Source organism: Mustela lutreola, chromosome 2 (genome assembly GCF_030435805.1).
Source record: "Mustela lutreola isolate mMusLut2 chromosome 2, mMusLut2.pri, whole genome shotgun sequence".
Classification (NCBI taxonomy): Eukaryota; Metazoa; Chordata; class Mammalia; order Carnivora; family Mustelidae; genus Mustela; species Mustela lutreola.
The window spans coordinates 82,192,635-82,219,372 of record NC_081291.1 but is presented as its reverse complement, the minus strand read 5'-3'; the positions used below and the strand labels follow the sequence as shown (position 1 = coordinate 82,219,372).

General features: G+C 42.5%; 2 protein-coding genes across 6 annotated transcripts in view; both read left to right on the top strand.

Annotated features, from left to right (window-relative positions):
* Positions 1-26,738, top strand: part of RARB (retinoic acid receptor beta) — a 378,824-nt gene that overhangs the window by 280,133 nt on the left and 71,953 nt on the right. For all 5 annotated transcript variants that reach the window (XM_059162464.1, XM_059162466.1, XM_059162468.1 and 2 more), the window contains exon 3: positions 1,190-1,331. In XM_059162464.1, coding sequence (XP_059018447.1) covers positions 1,190-1,331 — 142 coding nt within the window. The remainder of the gene's footprint in view (positions 1-1,189; positions 1,332-26,738) is intronic.
* LOC131824480 (transcription factor BTF3-like) lies at positions 17,666-18,443 on the top strand. The gene has a single exon (XM_059162469.1). The coding sequence runs from the start codon at positions 17,689-17,691 to the stop codon at positions 18,175-18,177; it is 489 nt and encodes a 162-aa protein (XP_059018452.1). The 5' UTR covers positions 17,666-17,688; the 3' UTR covers positions 18,178-18,443.

Below are 26,738 nucleotides of genomic sequence, written 5' to 3'. Positions count from 1 at the left end.
GTAGTTGGAGATTTATTGAACTCAAGAGTGAGAGAAATAGCAGGATGGCAAAGCTGGTTCAAAGGAGGATTTGAGCAAAATATCTAGGTGGCTAGGTAGATTGCTTGGCAGATAATGGTGAAAGGCAGAAAGAACGCTGGGATCAGACTGCAAAGTCAGATACAAAACTGGTTAATGTCCTACAAGGTAATAAAACAATACGCTTTGGTTATATTTCAGCCAGACAGAAATCTTTGCACCTTTCCTTAACAAATAGATCTGTAATTTACCAGCCTTCTCCAGTCTTTACAGAGCCCGTGTGCAATCAATCGTAAATAGTAGGTCAAACAAAGTTACATTTCCCAAGAATGTCAGAGGACTCTTAGGTAAGCTTGTCACAAAGCCAGTGCTTCGGAACCGTGCTGCCCCACAGAACTTTCTGCCATGATGAAGATCTTCCATACATATGGCTATCCAGTGTGGTAGCTATGAGCTACCTGTTGCTCTTGAACATTTGAAATGTGGCTAGTGCAACTGAGGAATCGATTTTTAAATTTCATTTCATTGTTACTAATTTTCATTTAAACACCTCTATGTCTTTAGTGGCTACCATTTTGGACAGCACCACTCCAATGTGCTATTAAATGGGCAGATCTTTTTATACCTTATTTCCAATCTTGGATAATATTTTTCTACATACTCTATAAGTTAAATTATATTTTAAATATTGTAATGAGCTAAATATGCGGGAAAGAAGTGGAAAAGACTTTCTTGAGAAGACCTCATTCTTCCCTGAATCTTATCATTTCTTTTGCAAGCGTAGTGCATCTGATATTGGGTTTCTTGATAGTGGGCTCACCTGAAATTTTTCTGACCAGCAAGGGAACTGCTTATGAAGTTAAGCCTGTTTGGAGGGAACCCATCTCTGCATTATGTTTTCCAAGTGAATTAGCTTGGTATTCATTTTTCCTTCAGCAAGATAATAATGGTCGTGTCTAGTTTTGATTAAAAGGGGCTTTCTGATTTGAAACAAAGGGAGAGCTGACTATTAATATTTCACAAGGATTTTAAGGCTCAAATACGTTGACTTTTCAGCTTCCATCACTTCATGAGTCAGACCAAGCAATCAGTGCATTGATAAGGCTGGCTTTGATTTCTCATGAAACTTGGTAGTTTTACTTAGTCTTCTCATCTTCTTACTTGCTTGCAGGGCTTTTTCCGCAGAAGTATTCAGAAGAACATGATTTACACTTGTCACCGAGATAAGAACTGTGTTATTAACAAAGTCACCAGGAATCGATGCCAATACTGTCGACTCCAGAAGTGCTTTGAAGTGGGAATGTCCAAAGAATGTAAGTGGAGGCTCAAAAAACTTTTTTTCTGTCATTGTCTTATCTATAAATATGATTTGCTCAGCTTCCAAAATCAAGTCGTGGAGGACATAGTATGTGGAACTCGACCTGACACTCAGGATAGATTGCCAAGGCTAGTTGTAAAAAGAGGTGGTAGGAAAACAGAACTGTGGGGATTTTCAGATTAAACTTGAGTAGCAGTTGGGGAAAAAGGCAGGAGCTGTGTTGTTGATGGCAGATTTGTATCCCAAAGCGGTACTAACTCCCTGGGGGTTTCAGAGCCACTGGTAACTCAGATATATCACATAGTCACTTAGAGACTCCCATTTCCCCATCCTGACAGTACGAACAAAAAGTTTTGCCTGTATCTGGGAGAACAAAATGAGACGAGAGGCATGAATATTAACAGTAGTAATAACCAGCCCTTTTTCAGAGGGAAGGGGGCATAAAACTTCTGTTGTGGGAGAAATATTTAGAAACTTGGTGCATTGGCATTTTTCCAAACTTGATTTAGCTTTTTTTCCTCTCAGCCACCCCCTCCTCGAAATAATTAAACGTTTTTTAATGCAAAGGAGAACATTTTAGTAAATTAAAAACTAGTGGTCCATAAACATCTGATAATGGGGACTTAAAATATACATTATGTAATGCAGACAGTGTGTACACTACAAAAAACTTCATTACTTGCATTTCTCTCTTTGGTGCTTTCACGTGAAGGGGACGGGAAATTGACGGGCAAATGGCTTGGCTCAGGCAGGCCAAAGGAAGACATACGGTTGTGTGCATGGTGAAGCACCTAATGTGATTTCTGCTTCCTCATTCAGCCCATGACTTGGGGATTTGTTGAAGGCAGACTGTGAGTGAGGCACTGGGCTTATGGTGTGAGGGGGTGCTAGTGATGCCTCAGACATGTTCCCTTACCTGTAAGATATGAGACAAAAAGCGAGGTACTGGGACCTGGATGGCTGAGTCGATTAAGCGACTGACTGTTGATTTCGGCTCAGATCATGATTTCAGGGTTGTGAGAGGGAGCCAGCCCTTCATCAGCCTCTGCTATCAGTGGGGAGTCTGCTTGCGATTCTTTCTCCCTCTTCCTCTGCCCATCCACCCCGCACCCCCCCATGCTTTCCCACTCCCTCTCTCTTAAAAAAAAAAAAAAAAAAAAAAGCCGGGTACTTCAGCCACAATCTTACAGGCTGGCTCAAAGATGCATGTTACAGGACAAGGGCTCTTGGATTTTGGAACTGGGACATGTGGCCATTGGATGGTGGGGAGACTGAGGAGGGAATGGCCCTAGAGCCAGGCAGCACTGCCCTGAGGGTGCTCAGGTGGTCTACTGGCTTTTTCTTGGAGTAGCGTCTAGAGGATGTTGCCCAACATCCATCCCATCCTTCACCTTTCCTAAATGTACCCAGGGTTTAATATGCTTTTCCACTTCTTGGGTTTCTATACTTGAGGAAAAACAGCAGGATTGGGAACAATTCAGCTGACTCAAGCCGAGCATCCTATTGTGTCCCAACCTGTCATATTCTATTACTGGTTCATGGTGTGAATATGTAACCTAGGCCAGTCTAATAAGAATGAGTTCAGAACTTGTGCTTAGTAGCCATGAAAGAGAGAAAGATAAATTAGACTTCATCAAAATAAGAAATGTCTACTCTTCAATGGTTACTATGAAATGAATGAAAACACAAGGCACACACTAGGAGAAAGTATTTACAAATTGCACATCTGATTCAGGACTCGTATCTAGAATATATGAATCTCTAAAAACTCAATAAATAGAAAGCAAATAACCCAATTAAAAAAAACAAACACAAGTGCCCTTCAAAAATGCCAAGATTATGAATGGCAAAGACAAGACTGAAAGGCTGTTCCAGATTAAGAGAGACATGCAAGTTATATGCAATGCATAAACCAGATTGGATCCTGGGTCAGAGGAGAAAACAGCTGTAAAGGACATTATTGGGACAGTGAGTGAAATCCGAATATGGACTGTAGATTATAGCAATAATATACAACAGTATATTATTATATACTAAGAACTGTGAATTAGATGAAGGGTGTACAGGGGTTCTCATTCTTGTAACTTCTGAGCAAATTTGAAATTTTATCTTGATAAAATTACCTAAACAGCACCCAAGACATGTGCTTAGAATATTAGGACAATTTCTGATGCATGTGAACAAGGAACCAAGTAGCCCCAAGGGCCCATAGTAGCTATCCTTCAACTCCAAGGGAAGTCACTTCTAGGACAAAGCAGGCACTACAGTTGGAAGAGTGGAAGGATAGTAGAAATTGGGCCCTGAATGGCATTATCGAATTGCTAAACCAGCCGGCCCTAAATCTCCACCTCCAGCTAATTTGATTATATTTTGCAAAGAGATGCCTATTAAAGCAGTTGAGGTTGGGGATTTATTTGTATTTGGGGTGCTGATGAATAAGAATGGACTGGGTCATCAGACATGGAGGCATCCTGCCATCCCTCCTGGGAGGGGTTTTTTTTTCCCTCCAGAAAGTTCTATGTGTGGATGATGGGTCAGTTGACACATTTCAGCCAGTTCTCTTTGATCCCTCCAAACTTTAGAGCTATTGAATTACTTGAAATCAATAAATGTGAAGATGCAGAGCTAATATTCACTTAGCTTAGGCCCCCCAACCCTACCATGGAAGAGAAAATCATGACATTGCCCTGAAATAGCCAGATTTTTTTGCATACGTAAGTGAGGCCCACAGGATGATCCCTTGACACTCCATTTTTGGTCTGACATTCTGTAGACAAGACTGTCACACTGCAGTTCTGTGGGAGAATTTTAGTCTAGGCTGAAATTATAAATGAGTAAGCCAGATGTGGACTCAGGGTAAATCAGTACTTTTGCATTTATTTTGTGTGGGCTGGAGACCCATTTCCTGCTTACATTACTTAAAACCCATATCCTGCTGCTCTGTAAAAACTGGCAGCTTGGTTGCCAATTAAAAAAAAATAATGTTTACACCCACAGGAAAACTCTAATTTCAACCCTCAAGGAACTTATCACCTTAATTAGATTTAAAAATATAGAAATGAGAAGAAAATGGGATCATTATGCCCAAGTATACAAAAATAAATATATTTTCCTTAGAAGGAAATTGAAGAGAAAGGAATAAACACTTGGAGTATAGAGACTGAGGGTCTAATAGGATATTTTTAAAGTTGAAACAGAAAGAAGCAGGAAAATACGAGAATTGGTAACCAATTATACCACAGTATTCGCAACTGAAACGAATCCAAGCATAATAGAGACTCATAGAATGTTAGAACTGAAAAGGGATCTTAGAGATTGATTTTCACTCACCTCTCTCACTTGACATCCAAGCACACTGGGACCCAGAAAGATGAAACGGTTTTCCCAGCAATCCCCAACTGGCTGAAGACAGAACCAAGATTACAGTTCAGCTCTTTGCACTTCTGGCCCTGCTTTCTTGGAGGTACCAAGATTAGCAAGATTTGTATTCAATTCTTGCCATAGGTCATGAGGACTCAGTATGTGTCAGAACTTTGGGGATGCAAGTGACAGAAAACTCAGCTCAAACTTGACATAAGCTTAAAACATCGGCACAGGTACCTGGACAGTCCAGAGTAACCCATATGCATCCAACGGCTTGCGTACCTTTTCAGGGAATGGTTCGCCTTTGCCTCCCACAGCTATTTTTTACCGTGTTGATTTTGTTTCCGGGAAGATTTTATAAATGGCTACTAAAGATGCCACTAATAGCTGTGCCTAATAGTCTACCTGACAGAAAGAGAGGCTCGGGTCCTCATCATTCCATCAGTGCCTAGGACCTGGTTCTCTGGCCTCACTTGGGTCACGTGACCCGTCTATCTGTCTCACCTTAGGGATGGTGGAGGGGTGGATCACTGTGATTGGCTAGGTCTGGATCACGTGCCAATCCCTGGAGCCCCTCATGGAGGTTGACCCTGCCCAAACCAGGTGGGCTATGGGTGTGGGAGGAAAGCATCCCTAAGTGGGGAATCGGAAAGACAAGGTAAAAATTTACTCCATGCTCAGAAAGACCCATCAAGTCCCATGGTGCTGTTGTTCTTATTCTTTGTACTGTTGAAGGAAAGAAGGAAACCTAAGAATCCTATTATAGTAATAGCTAACATAGGCTCGGTGTTTTCTATAGGCCAGGCACTACTTAACCATTTTTATTTTATTTTATTTATTTATTTGACAGAGAGAGAGAGATCAAGATCACAAGTAGGCAGAGAGGCAGGCAGAGACAGGGGGAAGCAGGCTCCCCGCTGAGCAGGGAGCCCGTTGTGGGACTCGATCCCAGAACTCTGAGATCATGACCTGAGCCAAAGGCAAAGGCTTAACCCACTGAGCCACCCAGGTACCCTTACTTAACCATTTTTAATACTTTGTCCCATTTGATCCTAACAACAACCCTGTGAAATAGATTAGATATAATCCCTTCCTTCCCCTTTTTTGGGCAGAAATGGAAGCTTAAGTACAGAGAGGTTAATTAGTTTGGGGTAACACACTTAGTAAGGGGCAGTGCTGGGATTTGGATCCCGGTAATAATAAATGCTACATGCCATAAAAAGCAGCTTTTAAAACTCTGACTTTCCTTTTTGATGCTATTGCAAGTGGTTAGTTAAACAATAATCACACTCCTTGTTGCATAGCAGAGACGTATACTCTAGAAAATTATGTGCAGATTTAATTTTTATGGCTTAAATTTGGTTTTCGATGAATAAGGGGATAAGCATGATTATTTCTTCACGTTTCTGTTCTGTAAATGTTGGTGGGTATACCTTGTATTTTCCAAGGGCTTTGTAAAACTAGGGGAACCTTTTTGCAGAGGAATCGCTATTTGTCAAAGCACAGAATTTGAAAGTGGTAGCAGCAAGTGAAAAAAATCGATTTTCAGCAGCATTCTAAAAGTGGTACAAAAATTTATGAAGAACTTGGGGAGGAGGCAAAGGAAGCAGAATGACTCAAAGTTGAATGATGAGTTTCTGCCAGTGGGGTGGGAGGCTCGAAACAATGTCACCAGAGGAAAGTATGTGGCCCTAAAATAAGAAATAAAAAAGAGAATAAAGGAAGACATAAAATTTGGGATTGTGAAAGAGATGTCCGGACAAGCTTATGAGACAGATAAACCACTAATTGTCCATGATGGGGAAGGAGAAGGTTTAAGACGATGCCACACAGAGACCGTAGGAGTTTAGAAAGCCTGACCATGTGCATTTGGGTCAGTTACAGAAATCCAAATGAATAGCTCAAGTCCTTAAGCCAGGGATCAGGAAACTTTGCTAAAAGGGTCAAATAAGAAAATATTTTTGGCTTTGTGGGCTGTGTGATCTCTGTGTCTGTCACTATATCCCAGAAGGAACCATAGAAAGTACATAAGCAAAGATTGGTTGTGTTCCAATTAAACTGTTTACAAAAACAAGCAGAGGACTGGGTTTGACCCAAAGGCCACACTTTGCCTACTTCTGCTTTAGGTGGTTCACCTAGTGGTCACGTGTGCCACTTATGGTTGCTCTGTGATCTCATGCTCAGCTCATCTCCCACTGTCATCTGCTCCTCTCCTACCAGTAGAAGCCCCAGCTTGCAGCCATACTGGGCCATGCTGACCCACGAGCCTCACGGCTCCATGTTTCTCTGGAGGCTGTGACCTGGAACTGACTGTCTACTCCCTTCTCTTTCAGATGAGCCCCAGAAGCTGGCAGAAATGTCATTTTTCTCTGGGCAGCCTCCCTGAACCCCAACCTGTACTCCACGTCATTCATTCTTCCCCATGTTCCTCTAGTACTTTGAATATACCCCCACAAACTGCAGACTCACTACTGTGTGATTCTTCACACACTGCTGAGGCTCCCTGGCTAGACTGATCATAAACTCCTAAAAGGGGTGCCTGGGTGGCTCAGTGGGTTAAGCCTCTGCCTTCGGCTCGGGTCATGATCTCAGGGTCGAGTCCTACATCGGGCTCTCCGCTCAGCAGGGAGCTTGCTTCCCCCTCTCTCTCTGCCTGCCTCTCTGCCTACTTGTGATCTCTCTCTCTCTCTCTCTCTCTGTCAAATAAATAAATAAATAAATCTTTAAAAAAAAAAAACCTCCTAAAAGGCAAGGCAAACATCATGTCTTCCTCACCTTATAGCCCTGATATTAGCATGATGTCCAGTGAAGTTAGACTTGTCAAGTGGTTAAATGTGACTATTTATTTAAATTTTAAGTGGGTTCTCCCCCCAACAAGGGACTTGAACTCATGATCCTGGGATCAGGAGTCCAGTGCTCACCGACTGAGCCAGACAGGTGCCCCTGGCTGTTGTAAAAGACAACCAAATCCAACATCTCCCTGTCTTTCCTTCCTGATAAAGTGCCAGGCCCAAAACAGTTGTGGGTATGCATGCCCGTATTCCTCCCTCGGGCCTTCACTTACCGGCTATGGACCCAGAACAAGTTGAGCAACTTCGTTGGGGTTGTGTTTTCTACCCGAGTAAAAGGAACTTTAGTATTGACTGGCGGCCTGGGCATGATGTGAGAACTAATGCTTTTAATCCTGTTTAGACAACAGTGTTTCTCCAATCAGCTTCCTCTTGCCAGTTCTCTCCCCCAGAGGATATTAGATCTCCTGGTGGATTTGCTGTGGAAAATGGTTGAGCTGAACAGGCAGCTGTGTAACTGTGCATGGCACAAGCCCACAAAGGTGGAGAGGCTAACATGGACGAGGGGCAGGACTGGGGGCTCACTTGGCCAGTTCTAGGCCATCAGATTGCTCACTGACAAGGAGGAGGATCCAGGGATGGGCTAGATATCGGGGTCAGGAGGCCAATAGGAAAATGAAAGATACAAAGTCGGCCAGAATCGAGACTCGTGTGCCATGATAAAGGGGAAATAGTGGGCTCTGGATGCTTCTGATATTCGACCAGGTTCCCCTGGGCCTCTGGCCTTCCAGATGGGATGCTCTCACTCCACATCTGTAACAGAAACACTGCGGGGGTTACTGTGCCTGCCACCCCCGTTCTATTTCTTTTCTTTCTGAAAACCACTGGCCACTAATTCACAAAGGAACCTCTTCAAATTGCCTTTGAGCTTATGTTTATGTGGGCCATGCTTTGGAGTGGTGGGCAAAACATGTCTTTGATTTTGCTTGAGAACGCTGTTCCGTGTTAATTTCACAGCAGTCCCCCCGCCCCGTGGCAGCTGCATAAGTATATTTGTAGAATCAAGCAGTTGAATAATCTCTGAATTTGGGAATCCCTAAGTGCTCATTGACACCTTCTCATTTGGGGCATATTGAGCTTAAAAACAGCTTTTTATAAAGTCTCTAAATCCTGATTTCTCTGTTGGACATGAATGTCCCCATGGGTTGATTGGCTAGAATGAATGTGCTTTGCATGGACACTTTGATACCACCATGAGAGGTTTCTGTTGTTCTGTGTTTTGTTTCCCCTTTACTGTTAAACTTTCATTAAAACAAACCTTTTGGATTAAAGGTACTTAACCTCAGTTAAAATCACTTCTGTTGAGGCACAAATTATATCGATGTGCTCATTAGTTCTATGGCTGGATTTTACTGGCTTTAGAATGAGAAAATTCATATTGTAGGTTGCCCTGTGTGCTTGGGAAATTACATAAAAATCATCATCAGGGCACTTAATGTCTTTCTAATTTTAGTTTATTTCTTCATTTGTTCCCATGTTACGTCCTGGCTTGTTACTGTGTTCCCAAGGGTCAGCGTGAGGGTCTGTTCTGCCCTATGGAGAGGCAGCATTAACCCCGCGTGTCTCCTTTCTGCCCCATGCACACCCAAATCTCCACAGAGCCCCCCAGAAGTAAATGGAAGGCTGGAAACTATATTTTTGTATCTAAAAACATTGCGGAAGCTGGAAAGTAAAAATCTGCTGTCCCTTTCCACTTGCCAAATGTTACTGTTTTCCTGCATCTGTTCGGGAGATTAAAAAAACCCAATTCCGTTTGGGCACTGGCAGCCTGGTGATGTCAGTGCCACTGTGGGACTTCAGGCCCATTAACACTCAGACTGCAAAGGAAGTATTAAAATTCCTTCAGCTTTACTAACACATTTCTCCCTGCAGCCTGGCTCCTGGAAAAGGGACGCTCAGCACATTCTCACCTCAGAGAAAGGAGAAATTTCCGTGACACAGTAGGACAGAGCCGAGCCAAGGGAATAAAGGGCTGAGCCTGAGCTGGGTTCGAATCCAACCTTGCCCTCTGGCAGCCTCATCCTTGGCAAGAGGTGTCATTTTGTTTCAAGTTCAAGGAGCTCACCTACAAGGTAGAACAAGCTTGCTCACCTTTGGGAGGGCGATGCATTTAGCACCCTGTGTGGCACACAGTAGGTGCTAAGTAATGATCGCTGTTCTCCCAGGGAGATTCTTCCTCTGATGGTGACAAGGCTCCGTTCTGTGCTCTGCCGTTGCTGCTGCCACAGCTGCTTTTTATTTTAATAACTACACAGCCCAGTTCCTTCTCTAGGAGAAAAGCGAAGGGCAGAGGCTCTTGTCATTTTGAATTGTTTATAACACCACCGTCTAGATATACAGCCCCAAATATTATGTCACAGCATTAAAAATAAAGCTTGCAGGCATAGTTTCTAAAATAAATATCCGCCTTCCTCAGCTCCTGGAAACTGGAAGGCAGATGGCTCATTTGCCCGGAGATGCTAGGACATGTGTAATCAGAGAATGGGGTGGGATCCTGGTATCGTGGAACCCAACTCCATGGGGAAAACCGAACTGGGGTGTTAGAAAGGACGCCTGGGCCTCTCCCTGCACCAGTCAGCTCAAGGTGAGGCCATCGGGGTGTCCCGGGCAGTGTCTGCTTAGCACCTGATCACCAAGGAAGCAAAGTGTCTTTCAGTCCTTGCTTCCACTTTTGTTTGTCCCTAGGGTACATTCCATCTCTCCCCACCCTTTATATGGGACTCTGTGGCCCACCTTCTCCAAGTCCCTCATCTCCCTCCTCCCAACCAAATCTTACCCCTGGCCTACTTGTGCAGTCAGCCACATGGAAGAGGGACATGGGTGGTAAGAGGGCAGTTGTTGGTTCCAGAGTGCTTCCAGAAGCGGAGTCTCCCACGACGTTGGGTCATCCCATGCGGCAGGTAGAACAGGAATAGTATTTGGATCCTGGGGGTCCTGACATTCGGAGAGGCTAAGAGACTTGACTGCCGTCACCCTGTTGGCTTTAAAGCATGGTCCTCATTCCCATTCCCGGGAGCTTTTCAACTACACTTTGCTTCTCTAACCACACTGTTCTGGTGTGGATTTAATGCCACCCGGCTAGTTTCAGTATCTCACCCATCTTTGCTCCCCAATCACATTTTCTGTTGTGTATGATTTAATTACACGAAGGTACAAGTTCAGTACAGGGTTTTCCCCAGCGTAAATTCTGTACACAGCCTGCAAAACCTAATTTGGGGGAGCACTAAACTTCATATACGATCATACCAAATCAGAGAGTGATAAAGTGAGCCCTTTTCTGTATTTGTTTGATATTCGTATTACTGATGAGAAAATCTCAGTTCGGTGCTGGTACATCCTTAGTTCATACCTTTTAAGCCTTTGCTACTCCCTCTTCTTAACAGAGAGAAGACAGGCAGCCATACCTACTTCAGATGAAATTTTATTTCAGAGGGGGATGAACGTTTCTAAATGGCCAGTCAGTACGTATTTGAGGCCGTACATGCCCCTCACAGTGTGTGTTGCTACTACTTGACTCTCCCACGGCTGCACAAAAGCCTTACGAAAGAGAGTGGTTTTGTTCCAGTAAAACTTTACTGAGGCAGTCAACCTGAAAACCTTGTTTATTTGTTACTCTTAACTCCTATTTATGTCAGACAATATTGCTTTTACTTTCACAGCAGTAATATAATCTGTAAATTTTATTTAAGCAAAACAAACAAACAAACAAACAAAAAACTCAATGTAGATAGAAATCCCAAGAGTAGAGTGGCCTATCTGTGAAATATCACGAGAGGGGTTTTACATGTTAGTTGGTCGGGGGTTCCTGTATCTTGACAGGAATGGAACAGACTCGGAGGGAGCCTCAACCCCTTCCAGAGCCCCTGTGTCATGTCTCAGTTGTTGGTCAGTAGCTCACTGACCTGCCTTTGTCTGGCTCCGGCCCCCTCAGCTCGTTCACCATCCCCACGGCTCAAGGATGGGCCGCTGAGTCTTGCTTTTCTTAGATCCTCTGGCTTCGGTCCTGTCCTGACACAACAAAGGGTCACTGAAGGGGTGGATCCGTCCTGGTGGGATTTCAAGGATCAGGTGAACTGGTGGAGGGAATATGAGGAACAGGGCAGACCTCAAGTTGCACTGTTAACTCCCCCCTCCGAAGAGCAGCAGGGAAAGGGAAAGTGTTGTGGCTTGAAGCACAGACTGGAGGGACAACTGATTCTGATCCTGGCCCACCTCTCACATAGCGCTGTGTGATCTCTGTCAGGTGACTTAGCATCCCTGTGCCTCTGGTTCCTAGTCTGTGGCACCGAGAGGATGATAGTACCTATCTTGTATACGTGTGGGAAGGAATTCCTGAATTGCTTTATGGCGGGAACTAAAGGCATTTCTTCGCTGAGCATTAGCTCTCGCTCTTCCTTCTGCTCAGATAATGATCCATTCTGGCCTCCAAAACGTGGCCTTATAGGAGAGTCCTTTGTGATCATACAGAACAGCTGATGCTCCCTACGGTCCTGTGGTCCTTTAACCAAAACAGCCAAACAGAAGACTCTTAAATTTGACATTTGTCCTTGGGGCGCAAGCCTAATACCCACAAAGCAAAGTGACATCTCTGAGCCAGATAATCCCATGCCCTTCATGGCCCTTCCTCACTGACAGAATCCGTTCCAAGTGTATCAGCACGGGCAGCGCCCTGCACAGCTGGCTCAGCCTGCTCCAGCCTGCCCAGGACACTGATCTCCTGTCATGCTCCCCAAAACTCGAGTCACCGCAGACTACTCAGCATGCCTTTCATGGGAGGCAGCCTCGGGGTGTGTGTGTGTGCTGCCCTTTCTGCCTGTGATGCTCATCCCCGGCTTTACCTCCCACTTCTCTTTCAAGCCACCTTTCTCCTAAGTATGCACCGCCCCCTTCTCTAATAACAGGAAGCAGGTGTGGGTCACCCTCAGCTCTCAACGGTGTGACATGTTACACTATGGCACATCTGTTGGATGAGTCGGAAAGTCAGACTTGCTTTTGTGTCCAGGAGGTAGGTAGGGGTATGTGTGTGTGTGTGTGTCTGTATATGAGGGAGAGTAGGAAAACGTCACACGTGTTCTGTACGCTCACTGTGAGCATCCTGAGGGCAGGCACAGAGCCTCATTCCTACCTGTGTCCCCAACTGGAAACCTAGTACCTTGTACCTCATAGATGTTTCTGGAATGAACTGGAGGCGAAGAGCAATTGAGGAGTAGAAATTCTGAATCAGGAAGTTTCATCTGATCTTTCCAAGAGTTAGAGATCTAAATCTGGTCCCACGGACACGATGAGCCTGTTTTTCCCTTTTCCCTTTTGCGTCCTTCCCTCAGCATGTACCATACGAATTCTAGCACATAATCCCGTGCATGACAAGAAGCCTCACTGTTGTCTGGGTCCATGGTGGAAGTAACCAGATGGAGCTTGTAAATAAGTCCAGACAGGGAAGATGCGCTCCCTCTCAAAACTGTACACACTTACACACCATATTTCATCAAATCTATAATTTGTTAAGGCACACTATTATTTTATGTGCCACTAAAAACAAAACAGCAGCAATTAAACGAGGACATGCCAAAGATCGAGAGACAGGTGGCAATTTCAGAGAGGGAGAGAGGGAGAAACCAGATACTAGCTCTGTAAGAAAAGGCAGCATCTCCCATTCTGGGCTGGAAATATTCTATGTTTCCATCTCGAGCTATTTGTCATTCTGCTTTAAATAGACATTGATAAAACCTCAGTGCCCAAAGACAATCCCCGGCCCAGAGTTGACTGAATAAATATGCAAGTGCTTCTAAAATAGCTGGCAGAGAGCCCTTTGTTTGGAAACAAATGTCTCCGTGAAAATAGCAACCCGAAATTTCCCCGCAGTCCCTGTGTTCCGGGGCGATGAACATGGCCCTTTAAGTACCTTCTCCCAGTGACAGCAATTCTCTGGAGGGTGGCTACCTAAATTGCTCAATAAATCCGTGCATAGAGTACGGTCTGAATTTGCTCTTCCTGGAGTGGTATTGAGCACTTAAACCAGTTTCCTCTCCCTCTGCTATCGAAAAATATTAACTCTCACAGTTAGGTTATTTCTCTCATCTGTCTCCCTTTAAAGCTGGAAAACAAAGAGTTGAGCAATTATGCGATGAACTAGATTAATGGAGACAGGCGTCTTTTTATACTGGGACCGAGGAGAACGAGCACCCTATTTCCTCACGAGGAAGAACGTTTTCGCCCCCAAATGCACACTTGATCGTTCCAGCACTTCATTCCGCCGACATAAAATACCTACCTGACTTTTAGATATTTCTGATGGTTTTATCGTGAGGATAATTTTAGGGCAGAAATGTTCTGTTTTGATGTTGGAGAAAGCAAGTCTTCTATTTTTCTTGTTTTTTAGGGCGGGGTGTTTTATGACATTGCTTGGTCAGGCTTATAAAACAGTGTTTTGATTCAGCAACATTGTTTAAATCCGTTTTAAAATAGCACTAAGGAATTCCACTGGCCTTTCAAAATGGATCCACTTAGGAGCGGGTCATATGATACAGCTCTTCCAAAGGGAAAGATAAAAGTTGCCTCCAGTAAACTCTGTTGGCTCAGGGGATTGAACGAGGACAGGAAGAGAATCAAGTGCAAAATGTAATGAGTGAAGGATTCCCACTTTGTGTCCTGGAAGTGGAGGGACAAAGTGCTTGAGCAATTTTAGACTAAATGGAAACTTGGCTCAGGCGCCCTTGGACTCTGAGCTCTCAGAAATGTGAAAATATGCAGGCTCAGAATGTACTCCCCGCCCCCCACCAGGGGATGTGGCCCAGTGAGTTATTTCTGGAAGAGAGACCTCAGGACTTCCTCCTGCCTCCTGGGGCTGAGCAAACTCTTGGAGATGGCTTTCCCCACATTCCCCAGTATGCTGATGCGATCCAGAGCTACACAATGCAAAGCCCCATTTTGTTTTTTACAAACAGTGCCTTTTACAAGGCTCCGTGTACCTAAATAATAGAATTATGTCCATGAAATTGAAATGTGGTCCTTTCCTCCGCCCGAAAGTCTGACATTCAAAGGACGGGCAACACCAAGTGTTGACGAGTGTGAAGCAATGGGAACTCTCTTACGTGGCTGGTGGAAGTATATAATCGAGCCAAAGTTTGGCAATATCTCCTAAAGGTAAACATACCAGGGTAGCTTGGTAATTCTAGTCCTGGGAACATCTTCAAAAGAAATGCGTGTGTAGACCCACCAAAAGTTAGATAAAAGAATGTCGACAGCAGCTTATTCACAACAACCAAACACTAGAAACCACCCATATATCCATCAGCTGTAGAATGTGTAAGTAAATTTTGACATAGTCAAATAAAGGAATATGCACAGCAAAAAAAAAAAAAAAAACGGAGCCATACACCTGGTAGCCCTACTACTAGGTGCAGCAGCATGGGTGAATCTCATAGGCATAATGTTGAATAAAAGAACTCAGAATAAAAGATAACGTTCTTCATAATTCCATTCATATAAATATTAAAAATGAGCAAAACTAATCCGTGTGATGGAGGGGAGTGCAGTGGTCACTCTTGGGGCTCGGAAGGGGCACCTGGAAGCCTCATGATGTGCTGGACATTTTAATCCTTAACTGGTGTATACTTAACTGTGTCTATAATGTCTTAACCTCAGTTAAAAAGAAAAAAAAAAGGATGGAGATGTGGAAGGAGTGTTGGAGAGCATCATGCCATCCCGTGCAAACAGAAATTGTGTTATCACAGATGAGAAGTGTAATATCCTCTCATTAAAAGAATCCCCCTCCCTTTCAACACATTAAATTATCTCCAGAAAATGTATTGACCTTTCTGCCTTTGCCTTTTCTTTTCATTTGGGACCTTTTCCAGTTGCAGCTTTGAATGCGTAAGGAGCACCAGAGATGGGATGTTATCCCTGATTTACTTTGAGTTTTCCTGTGGATGGTTATGTAATACCTGTAATCCCATCAACGCACCTAAAGAGCTTCTCCCTTTGGTGCCATGCACTGCAAATTAATAGCCCGTGGATCCATTTACAGCTTGTTGTGTTTTGGAAAACGGTTTCAGCCATCAAATGGTAAAACGGCTTTTAAAAAGATGAGAGTTGTTATTTTTAAATGTTAAATTAGCAGTCGTGTCAATAATTCCTCGCAGATATGTAAGAAGACCAACATTGATTTATGAATCTGTGTAGATTTGAGCTGAATAATTAGCCGACTGTCCCTTTTTTCCATAATGCAAAAAAAAAAAATCAAAATAAAAGGTCTTTTCATTTTGATTAATTCATTACAGGCTAATAGGACTTTAGTAAGTGACCAAATTGAGACTGGTTTAAGAATTTAACAAGAATGTTTGATAGAATAGAAAACATACTTTTTTCCCCCTTCTTTTCTCTTCTCTTTTCTTCTTGCTTTCACAGCCATCAGAGTCATTTCTCTGTGAGACTGTTCAGATTGAAAGAAAGAGCTCTAGATTTACAGAAAGCCTGTCTTAATTTCCTTGTCCTTTTTATTAGTTTTAAAAAGTATTTAATATATACTGACAGCAGAAAAGAAGACAGTAAAAATTGCTATCCTTTCCTAATGCCCATTGGTAGTCCAACAATTAATTCAGCCTCAGAAATTTAGATATGAAGACATCGGTTTAGTGGGATGGATGGTACATTAGAGTTAATTTAGGGTATAGAATATGACTTTAAACATATCAAAACTACTGGAAGTAGCATTTCTGTAAATTGATAAATATAAACTCTGACCCTTTTTATAGAGATATATTTAGCTCTCAATGCCATCTTCAAAGAATGCAAAGGTGTTTTATTTTTTTTAATTTTTCATTTTTTATTAACATATAATGTATTATTAGCCCCCGGGGTACAGGTCTGTGAATCGCCAGGTTTACACACTTCACAGCACTCACCATAGCACATACCCTCCCCAATGTCCATAATCCCACCACCCTCTCCCTACCCACCTCCCCCCAGCAACCCTCAGTTTGTTTTGTGTGATTAAGAGTCTCTTATGGTTTGTCTCCCTCCAGATGCCATCTTGTTTCATTTTTTCCTTCCCTACTCCCCAAACCCCACACTTTGCCTCTCAACTTCCTCATATCAGGGAGGTTGTATGATAATTGTCTTTCTCTGATTGGTTTATTTTGCTCAGCATAGTACCTTCTAGTTCCATCCATGTCGTGGCAAATGGCAAGATTTCAAGAATGCAAAGGCGTTTTAAAAAGTATTGTTAGAGACCTCTGGGTGGCTCACTTGGTTAGGTATCTGACTCTTGGTTTCAGCTCAGGTCATGATCTCATGGTTCATGAGATTGAGCCCCACAGTGGGCTCTGCCCTCAGCAGGGTGTCTGCTTAAAGATCCCCTCTCCCTCCCTCCACTTGTTCATGCTCTCTCAGTCTCTCTCTCTAAATTTTTTTTAAAAGATTTTTTAAATTTATGTATTTGACAGACAGAGATCACAAGTAGGCAGAGAGAGAGAGGAGAAAGCAGGCTTCCCAAGGAGTGGAGAGCCTGATGTGGGGCTCCATCCCAGGACCCTGGGATCATGACCTGAGCCTAAGGCAGAGGCTTTAACCCACTGAGGCACCCAGGTGCCCCTGTCTCTCTCTAAATTTTTTAAAAACATATTGTTTCTAAAAGTATTTTTTAAAAGATTACAACTCAACAATAAGACAACCCATTTTTAAATGGGCAATAGATTTGAAGAGACTTTTATTTAAGATTTATTTTTCAGAGAGAGCGAGCAAGTGAGTTCAAGCAGGGGGAGCAGCAGGCAGAGGGAGAAGTAGGCTTCCTGCTGGGCGGGGAGCCCTATGTGGGACTCTATCCCAGGACCCTGCAATCATGACTTGAGCCCAAGGCAGACACTTAACCTGAGCTACCTAGGTGTCCCTTAAAGAGATATTTTAGGAAAAAAGTTAAACTAATGGTCAATAAGCACATGAAATAATCCTCACATCATTGGTCATTGGGGAAATACAAATCAAAATCACAGTAGGTATCACTCCACACCCACATCAAAAAGACAGTAACAGAGCTGCCATCTTGCATCCCCACGTGTGTGCACCTAATCTCAGCTGGTCCGCCCGAGACCCCCTGAGTGTCAACCCTAGTCCCCTGCGCGGTCCCATTTCCGCTCCAACAAGATGAAAGAAACTATCGTGAACCAGGAGAAACTCGCCAAACTGCAAGCACAAGTGCGCGTTTGTGGGAAAGGAACTGCTCGCCAAAAGATGAAGGTGGTTCATAGTACAGCTACAGCAGATGATAAAAAACTTCAGTTCTCCTTAAAGAAGTTAGGGGTAAACAATATCTCTGGTATTGAAGAAGTGGCTATGTTCACAAACCAAGGAACAGTGATCCACTTTAACAACCCCAAAGTTCAGGCATCGCTGGCAGCGAACACTTTCACCATTACAGGCCATGCTGAGACAAAGCAGCTGACAGAAATGCTACCCAGTATCTTAAACCAACTTGGTGCAGACAGTCTGACTAGTTTAAGAAGACTGGCTGAAGCTCTGCCCAAACAATCTGTGGATGGAAAAGCACCACTTGCTACCGGAGAGGATGATGATGATGAAGTTCCAGATCTTGTTGAGAATTTTGATGAAGCTTCCAAGAATGAAGCAAACTGAATTGAGTCAATTTCTGAAGAAGATAAAACTTAAAGAAGTTACTGGGAGCTGCTATTTTATATTATGACTGCTTTTTAAAATTTTGTTCATGGATCTGATAAAATCTAGATCTCTAATATTTTTAAGCCCAAGCCCCTTGGACACTGCAGCTCTTTTCAGTTTTTGCTTATACACAATTCATTCTTTGCAGCTTATTAAGCTGAAGAAGCCTGGGAATAAAGTTTGAAATAAGATTAATAAAGTTCTTTGCCTAGGGAAAAAAAAAAGACAGTAACAGATACTGGCAAAGATAAGCAGAAATTTGGACCCTTGCACACTGCTGGTGGGAGTGTAAAGTGGTGGTAAAATGGTGAAGCCACTTTAGAAAACAGTTTTGTCGTTCCTCAAAAAATTAAACACAGAGCTTACCGTATAAGCCATCCGTTCTCTTATGTGTTTACCTGAGAGAAATGAGAACACGCATCCCCATAAAAACTTGAGAGGAATGTTAGCGCATTATTCATAATAGCCGCAAAGTAGAAACACCCGAAATGTCAATTAAGGGAGAGACAAATAGTACTTCCATGCAGTGGATTACTCCGCCATAAAAGGGAATGATGTACTGATAACATGGTACAACATGGAAGACCCTGGAAGACATTATGCTTGGTCAAAGAAGCCAGCCTTGAGAGGCTACAGACTACAAATTCACCTACATAAAATGTTCAGAATAGGCAGATTTCTAGAATAGTAGTAGTTCCCAGGGGCTGGAGAGATTGGGGAATGGAGAGTGACTGCTAATGTGTTTCTCTTGAGGGAGGAAATATTACAGCTTCAGGAAAATATTAAAAACTACTGAATTTCACACTTTCAAAAGTATGAGGATGTGAATTGTATCTTAATTTAAAAAACAACTACCAAAGGACTATATATATATATATATATATATATATATATATATTAGGCTGACTAACTGAAGGGAAAAGAGGAAAATGAGCTTTAAAGTCAGATGAGGTCACTGAGGTATATGTATATTAGACAAGGGTCCCATTTGGTTTGGTGTTCTTGGTAGAGCAAAACAGGGATGAAGTCAGTAGCAGGATTCTTGGTGTCCACAAGATGAAAACAGCCTCATTATGCTGAAGAATCACAGATTTTTCCAGACACTGATGTTGGAGATGAATGTCTCCCATGAGTCCGTATAAAGAGAGTACTGGGAGATGTCATTTAGGATGTCCTTGACATTTTTTCATTGCTCTTCCTTAGGACATCCTTCCTTGTAGTTAAATCTCATCTGTTTTCCAAATTGGAATAAACAAAGCATAGAAAAGCAAGACAATCTGTATGGCCCTAGACTCCAAAAGAAATAATTATAGACATGAAATTGAAGAGTCAGTAAAGATTGTCACCTCAAAACAAGGGTTAGCTGTGCTCCTTGTTCCATTTCAAATTTGATTGTTTACAAGCTCTCTCCTTCAAATGCTGCCTTTCTAGGTATCTCCTCAGTTTCTGTTTGATCTTCCCTTTTAAGGCAAAAATCGGTGGTATTTTAGAGCATTTTTCTATTTATCAAGGTATAATTTACATATCTTAATTATACAAAGCTAAAGTATACTGTTTAATAAACTTTGATAAAGATCTCCATCTTTCTAACCACCTTTTAAGTCAAGGTATTAGAACGAGACTAAGGGAACTTTGTGGGTTTGGAACATTCCCTGTCTTGATTTTGGTGGTGGTCACGTGTGAAGGTAAACCATTCTGATGTCTCCCATCAGACATTAGTTTTGCCTGTTGAACTTCATCTACATGCAATCATAGTCTACACTTTTGTGTTACGTGCTTTTCATTCATCACTATGTTTGTAGGATTTTTCAATATCGGTGCAGGTATCAGTTGTTTGCTCGGTATTTTGCTGAGTAGTAGTACTTCATTTTATAGATAAACAGTTCTTACCTCAGTGGATGTTAGGGTTGTTTCCAGTTTGGAGCTGTTATAATTAAAACTGTCACGAAGATCCTCATATATGCTTTGTCGGGGACATAGACGCTTACCTCTCTTAGGTACATACTCTGGAGCAGAATTACTGGGTCATAGGGGCACGTGCACGTCACTTCATTAAAAATGGCCAGTTTTCCGAAGATTCTACCTACCGTTTATACTCCATCAGCAATCTGTGTGAATTCTGTTGTTTCATGCCCTTGCCAAGCCTTGCTATTTCAGTCTTTTTAATTTTGACATCCTTTTGGATATGAAATGATATCTCATCAGTGGTGTTTGTTTGAATCTTCCTGATGACTGATAATATTACATTTCTAATTTTTTTTTAAGATTTTATTTATTTAGTTGTTAGAGAGCAAGAGAGAGAGCACACAAGCCAGCAGGGGTGGGGGGGGGAGCGGAGCAGCAAGCAGAGGGAGAAGCAGGCTTCTCATTGAGCAAGGAGCTCGATGCAAGACTCGATCCCAGGACCCTCGGATCATGACCTAAGCAAAGGCGGACGCTTAACCAACTGAGGTATCCCAATGCAGCATTTCTTTTTATTTTAGCAAAAACTAGATGTCTTATTAAATTAGAAAATATAAACCAAGACTGTGCACAGTTTGATCTCCTATTTGTAAAAACAAAGCTTGGAAGATACAGATAAATATGTTAAAAGCTATTGTCATATTTTCTTGAGCTTATCATTGTTTCCATTTTATTATTTAGCCTCTGCACATTTGTTAGTTGTCTGATAAAGAAGAAAAGCTTTTTTTTTTTTTTTTTTTTTTTTTTTTTAAAGGAAAGAGGTTAACAGATTGATCGAGGTAGAACTTCTGTGTCCCTAACTGTCAAGCAGTTGAGGTTAAGTAACACTGGGCATTGACAGTGCTGTAGACAGAAACGATTGAGGAAATAGATACCAGCACTGTTTTTGCATTTTTCTGTTTCCTCAACAAGGGACAAATCCATTCCCATACATTTAGACATCTTGATTTCTGAGGATAACATCCATTTTTACTTCAGTTTAATAGACATAAATCAGGGGTCAGCAGACTTAAGCCTGTGAGCCAAATCTGGCCCACCGCCTGTTTTGATCAATAAAATTTTATTGGAATACAGCCACGTACATTCATTTACATATTATCTACAGCTGCTTCCCTGCTGTAACAGCAGAATTGAGTAGTTAGGACAGAGACCATACAGACTGCAAAATCTCAAGTATGTACTGTCTGGTCCTTTCGGGAGGAGTTTGCCAACCCCTGCCATAATCCATTCCCTCTCTTTAAATTTTCTATTTTAATTCAATCGCCAGTTATGAGAGTTTAGTTCCATGCCAGACATATGTGCCATTTATAACTGCAAATTCGTTACTGTCCACTTCACAAGGTAATGTGCCTTACAATCATATCTTGGTAATTCAGTAGGGATCACATCTAATTTTAACTTTGGACTGGAAATTCATAAACAAGTCCTTTCCTAGTATCACCCCAAAATCTTTTCATGTTGGAGGAAAATTAAAAGGATTTTGTTCTGGATAGAAGTGCAGCGAACCATAAAGCCATCTCTCTTCTTTGCACACACACGAATGAGAACTTGAGCATCCCACTGATGACTCTTTTTAAGATAAAATAAGTAGTGACTGAATAAATGGGCTTGATTTTCTTGCCTAGAAATTGTCTCTGAAAACCATTGTAGAAGGAGAGAGAGTAATGCGGTGAGCGGTAGTACCAAAGCTGGAACAGGTAGCATCCCACAATGACTTCTCTTTGTCTGAACATTCACATGTTCTGGTGAACTTCATACATTATATATAATGAAATGCTTTAAAACTTAAAACCACTCGTGAAGAACATATTACTCTACACCAGTGCCTTTTCTAAACAACCAAAGTGGAACTTAAAACAAAGACACTGGGGCGCCTGGGTGGCTCAGTGGGTTAATCCGCTGCCTTCGGCTCGGGTCATGATCTCAGGGTCCTGGGATCGAGTCCCGTATTGGGCTCTCTGCTCAGCAGGGAGCCTGCTTCTCTCTCTCTCTCTCTCTGCCTGTCTCTCCCTATTTGTGATTTCTCTCTGTCAAATAAATAAATGAAATCTTAAAAAAAAAAAAAAAAGACACTAAGTAAATTAGTGTGGTGTCCGGGACCATCATAAAAACAGACTCCAATGCAGAGAACAGCCACTGTCTATGTTTAGTAACTTGTCATATGAAGATCTACATTTCTATTCTTTGTGAAAATAAAATCTCAAGAGTAGGAAAAGCTGTGAAAGTACTTTAATGAATCCAAATGCTTAAGAAACAGGAGAGGTCATTGTGGTGAGTTTTATTGGCCCATGGCTACCGAGGAAGTCCCCCATTGGGAGACATGGTAGGACTTACCTCCTGAAATCCCATTCCCCATGACTTCCCATGTGCTCAGAGCCTATCTCCAGTGGAAAAATGTACTCGATGCAGATTCTTGTGCCAGTAGAACTTTCCTGACCTACTTAATGTTCCAACTTTGCTCACCTAAAAGATACAACCATCTTTTCTAGAGTTTCCTCCTTGAATCTAATTATACGAAACCGGGGGTGCATGGAACATCACCTCACATCCAAACTCATTGCAGGGGTTTCTGCTTCAAGGGTGAATCAACTGCAGGAAGCTGACAGCTCCTAAGTTATTCCTGGGGTGTCTGACAGTTTCTAGGATGTTTAAAAAAAAAAAAAATGAGAGTCACTGGGGCTTTGGTTCTCCTGGACTGTAACTCATTAATAAATAGAGAAGAAATCTGTGTACTAGGCATGAATAGATCTTCTGTAGCCTCTTTTAATCATGGTCTGTTAAAAAGCAATACACTGAGAATCCCAAAGTTGAGACAGAGGGAGTGGCCATGCCCCTCACTAGCTGGGTGACTATGTACAGGTTACCTCGCTGGGCATTACAAATCTGTAACTCTGGGCCATGGAGGTGGTGATTGGTAGGATCCTTTTCAGACGTCACCCCATCTGAGACAAAAGACTGCAACATTTCTTTAATTAGAATCAGTAAGATCTCTTCATTGGAAATCATATTTACTTCCAGGACACAATTATAGTAAAACCGAATTCATACTGTGCCCTGCTCCTAAAAGTTTGACAGAGAATTGTCGAGCAGTTTAGGAACATGTGATGTGCCAAGATTGACTTTTCTTTCTCTTTTTTCTTCCTGCGTCACCTCTTAATGTAGGGCGTGCTATGAAAGAGTAACACCATTTTCGACATGAAGTACCCGACGCAAAGAGGTTAATTACCTTGCCCAAGAAAATATATAATACGAAATAAGCAGAAGTAGTCGCGAGACAGTTACGGGCTTGGCATAAGAGAAATGAAGTGGTAGTTGTGTACTCTACAGTTTCTAGGTCTTGCACATGAATATGTAGATTTAAAAATCCTTAAGAAGATTTATATTTGCCCAGCCTTGAGACTCTCTAGGCAGTAGTCGGGAAGGGAGAAATGAAGAGAATGGGTGTAGATAATCTCTAAGGAGGAGTGAGAAGCTGGGTGTATTTAGGAGTAGGTGACAGTATTCACCCATCCCCCACACTCCAAGTCTTATTAGGCGAAGCCCACTCATCACTGGCTGCCCATCCTTGGCTTTGAAGGGTTCTTCACTTAGTAGTAAGGTTTTCTTTATAATTCCATGAAAGTAAAGTTCCCGGGGAAAAGTGGCAGGTTCAGTTACTTTTTTAATATTTTCGAGGAACCAAGTGTTCGCTCTTTGATTTGGGGGCACTTGGCAGGGAGAGCAAAGATGGAGAACATGGGTAAGGTCTGGCCCAGAATCAACCATGGCACAAAATTTGGTCTGGAAGCCCAGCTCTGGAGAAGTGAGAGGTCTGCAGATTCTCACAGAGCTCTGAGCAGCCCCATTCCCGAGGAGCCTCTGTCCTGTTCTCCATGCCCTATGCCTGTAGTAGACCTGTATGTTTGGGTATTATGAGGTAAGGCCCTACATTCTTGCTTCAGGGTTTTGTCCATAGAGCAGGAGACCCAGGCTGGCTGGTCTCCAGGAGTCCATCCAGGCATGGCTTCAGTAGGCACTGGATAAGGAACAAATGAATGCATGATTAGAATCCAGTTTGAATGGTCAGCATTTTTATGGAGCTATCTAGAATGTTCTCTTGCTCACCAGAGTTCATATTCAACACATATAAATGTTTCAGCTGGTGACAACTTTGCTCGGAAGCCCAGTACCCAACACAAAGTGATGTCACGATAAACATGCGCCTGAATGTATTGAAAATACCTCTGGCTTCCAGTAAGTTCTGCTGACTTAATCAGAAGCATTTTCTCTTCATACATGAGAAGTTGAGGATGTCCGTCCAAGGGAATGCTTTTCTTCTCATGCTTCTACTTGATTTCTGATCTCTTGCTTTCCTCTTGCTGGAAAAATCAAATCCTTATCAGTGGGAAGGCTTTTTTTTTCAGATACACAGTTGAAGTTGGGCAGTCACTGTTTAAAGAGGGCATGGGGTCAGGTTTTACAAAGCAAATGGTCCTTAACATGAGCAATCATCACCTTCAAGCAGTGGGATCTTGGCAAGTATCATGGGAAGCAAACAAGGGAGATACTGAAAAATCCAGTAAGACTCAGGGATATAAGATGTATACAACGAAATTTGTATTTTCGTTGACTTTCATTATTAGCCGTTGACGTGTTAGTGTCCACGGCTAATAGTGTGGTACCAGAAATAGAACGTGGGTGCCCTGCTTCTGAGGAGAGCACCCTTATTGCTGTAGCACCCCACTCCTAGGAGAGCGCTTCACCAGCTGAGCTAAATAAACTGCAAATGAGGAGCATCTAGAAGTCAGGGACCGTGTCTACTCCATGTACTTTATACAGCTTCCTCAAAAATTGCTTAACAAGTGCTTTTTGAAAATGTTGAGGAAAAAAGCTTACCTGTCACTTCCCTTTTTGAATAAAAAATCAGCCCTCACTCACACTCTCAGAATTGAAAGGGGAGGGGGGAGAATAACCATAAAACTTCTGCAGTGATTTTTACACTCTTTCTCTTTCACAGGACCTATTAGTAACATGGCATAATTTTTTTAAACGGGCCATTTTTAGCAGAAGGAAAAAAAAAAAGTCTCTCATTACCCTTCCTGTATAAAGTACAATTTGAAAACTGCCTCTGACAAAGTTGTAGCATCGCATCCTATGGGCAATGCCTAAGGCGGACGCACATTTAATTTTCTGTGGGTTTTCGCAGCAGTGCCCTCGATACAGAACAGGTTGCTCATTGCGGCTGGAAGGGAATTTGTTTAAAAAGTAACGGGAATTCTTGAGCTAAGAAGGGTTTTGAAGTCAGAGCTAAATGGAACGCTGCCCCCCCCCCCCGCCCCCGCACAACGTGTGGCTGATGCAAACGCTTGCTTTCGGAGGAGTCTGAGCATGGATAGTCACCTGACAGCACTAATGGAGTCAGAAAGACACGCAACCCAATCATGGTGACCTACTTTCGTTGCCACGGCACCCGGCCTAAACGTTCATTTTAAACGAACGCCTTGAAAATTCAGATTGAACAAAAGGTAAAGCGTGTTAGTGGTTTCTTCAGCTCTCTTTAGTCAAGGTGTTGGCCCAAAGAGGAAGATCAAAGGATAATTTAACCAGAACCTTTTCCCAGTAGGAATTAGGGTTAGATTTGAAAAGGCCCATTGTTACTGCCATCTTCTCCATCTTGGTTGGAATAAAGATGAGGCTCCTGAGTAACTTAGTACAAATCCTTTTCATCTCATAAAGGCAAGCATTACAACCGTAGTCTAACAAACACGTCCAAAAGAAGTCCTTTCCCCGCCCCACCCCCACTCCGTCCCTCCCTCTTCTCTTCATTTTGAAAGGTTTGCTTTTATGGCTCTGGGAATACAATCCGAAATTAGGATTTCTGTGGAAGTTTTCAACTTTCAGGTTATTTCACAACCTCATAAAGCGTTCTGACAGATCTCTTCAAAAACCCCCAAATGTGTAGTGCTAAATGGATGGCCCAAAACACCAGTACTCGCAGAATTCCCAGAGGTTGTTTTCTTCTGTCTGTCTTGGAGTAAAGCACCGATATTCATGTCAAGGCAAAAACAAGATACATAAAATTAAAGCCTGGTGTCATTTTGAAGGAAGAAGCAGAGGCAGGAGGGGTAGAGAGAGAGCTGGCGTTAGAAGGAGCAGACAGGGGATGCAGGTAGGAAGGCGACAGATAAACACATATGTGACACCAACTTGCCCCTGTCTCCAGTCTTCAGTAGGAAGGTTCTTGAGGTCAGAAATTTTAACTGCATTGTTTCATAAACCTCCTCCTGTGTCCCCGGCAAATACAGTTTCTGGCTCATGAGTTCACTCACTTATTCACATATTTCTTGAGTATTTACCATTTGGTCTTCCAACCGAATGACTGATAGTATACCAATATATGACCTGCACTATAGATCATATGTTCTAAGTCCTGAGAATCAACATTGAAAAAAGCCCTTGTTGTCATGGAGCTTTTGTTTGGGGTGGGAGGAGAGGATAGCCAGATGTTTTTTTTTTTGTTTTTGTTTTTGTTTTTTTAAGATTATTTATTTATTTATTTGACAGAGAGAGACCACAAG

Bases quoted from the DNA above. Each gene is read 5' to 3' on its own strand.
- LOC131824480 (XM_059162469.1), top strand. From the start codon at position 17,689: ATGAAAGAAACTATCGTGAACCAGGAGAAACTCGCCAAACTGCAAGCA.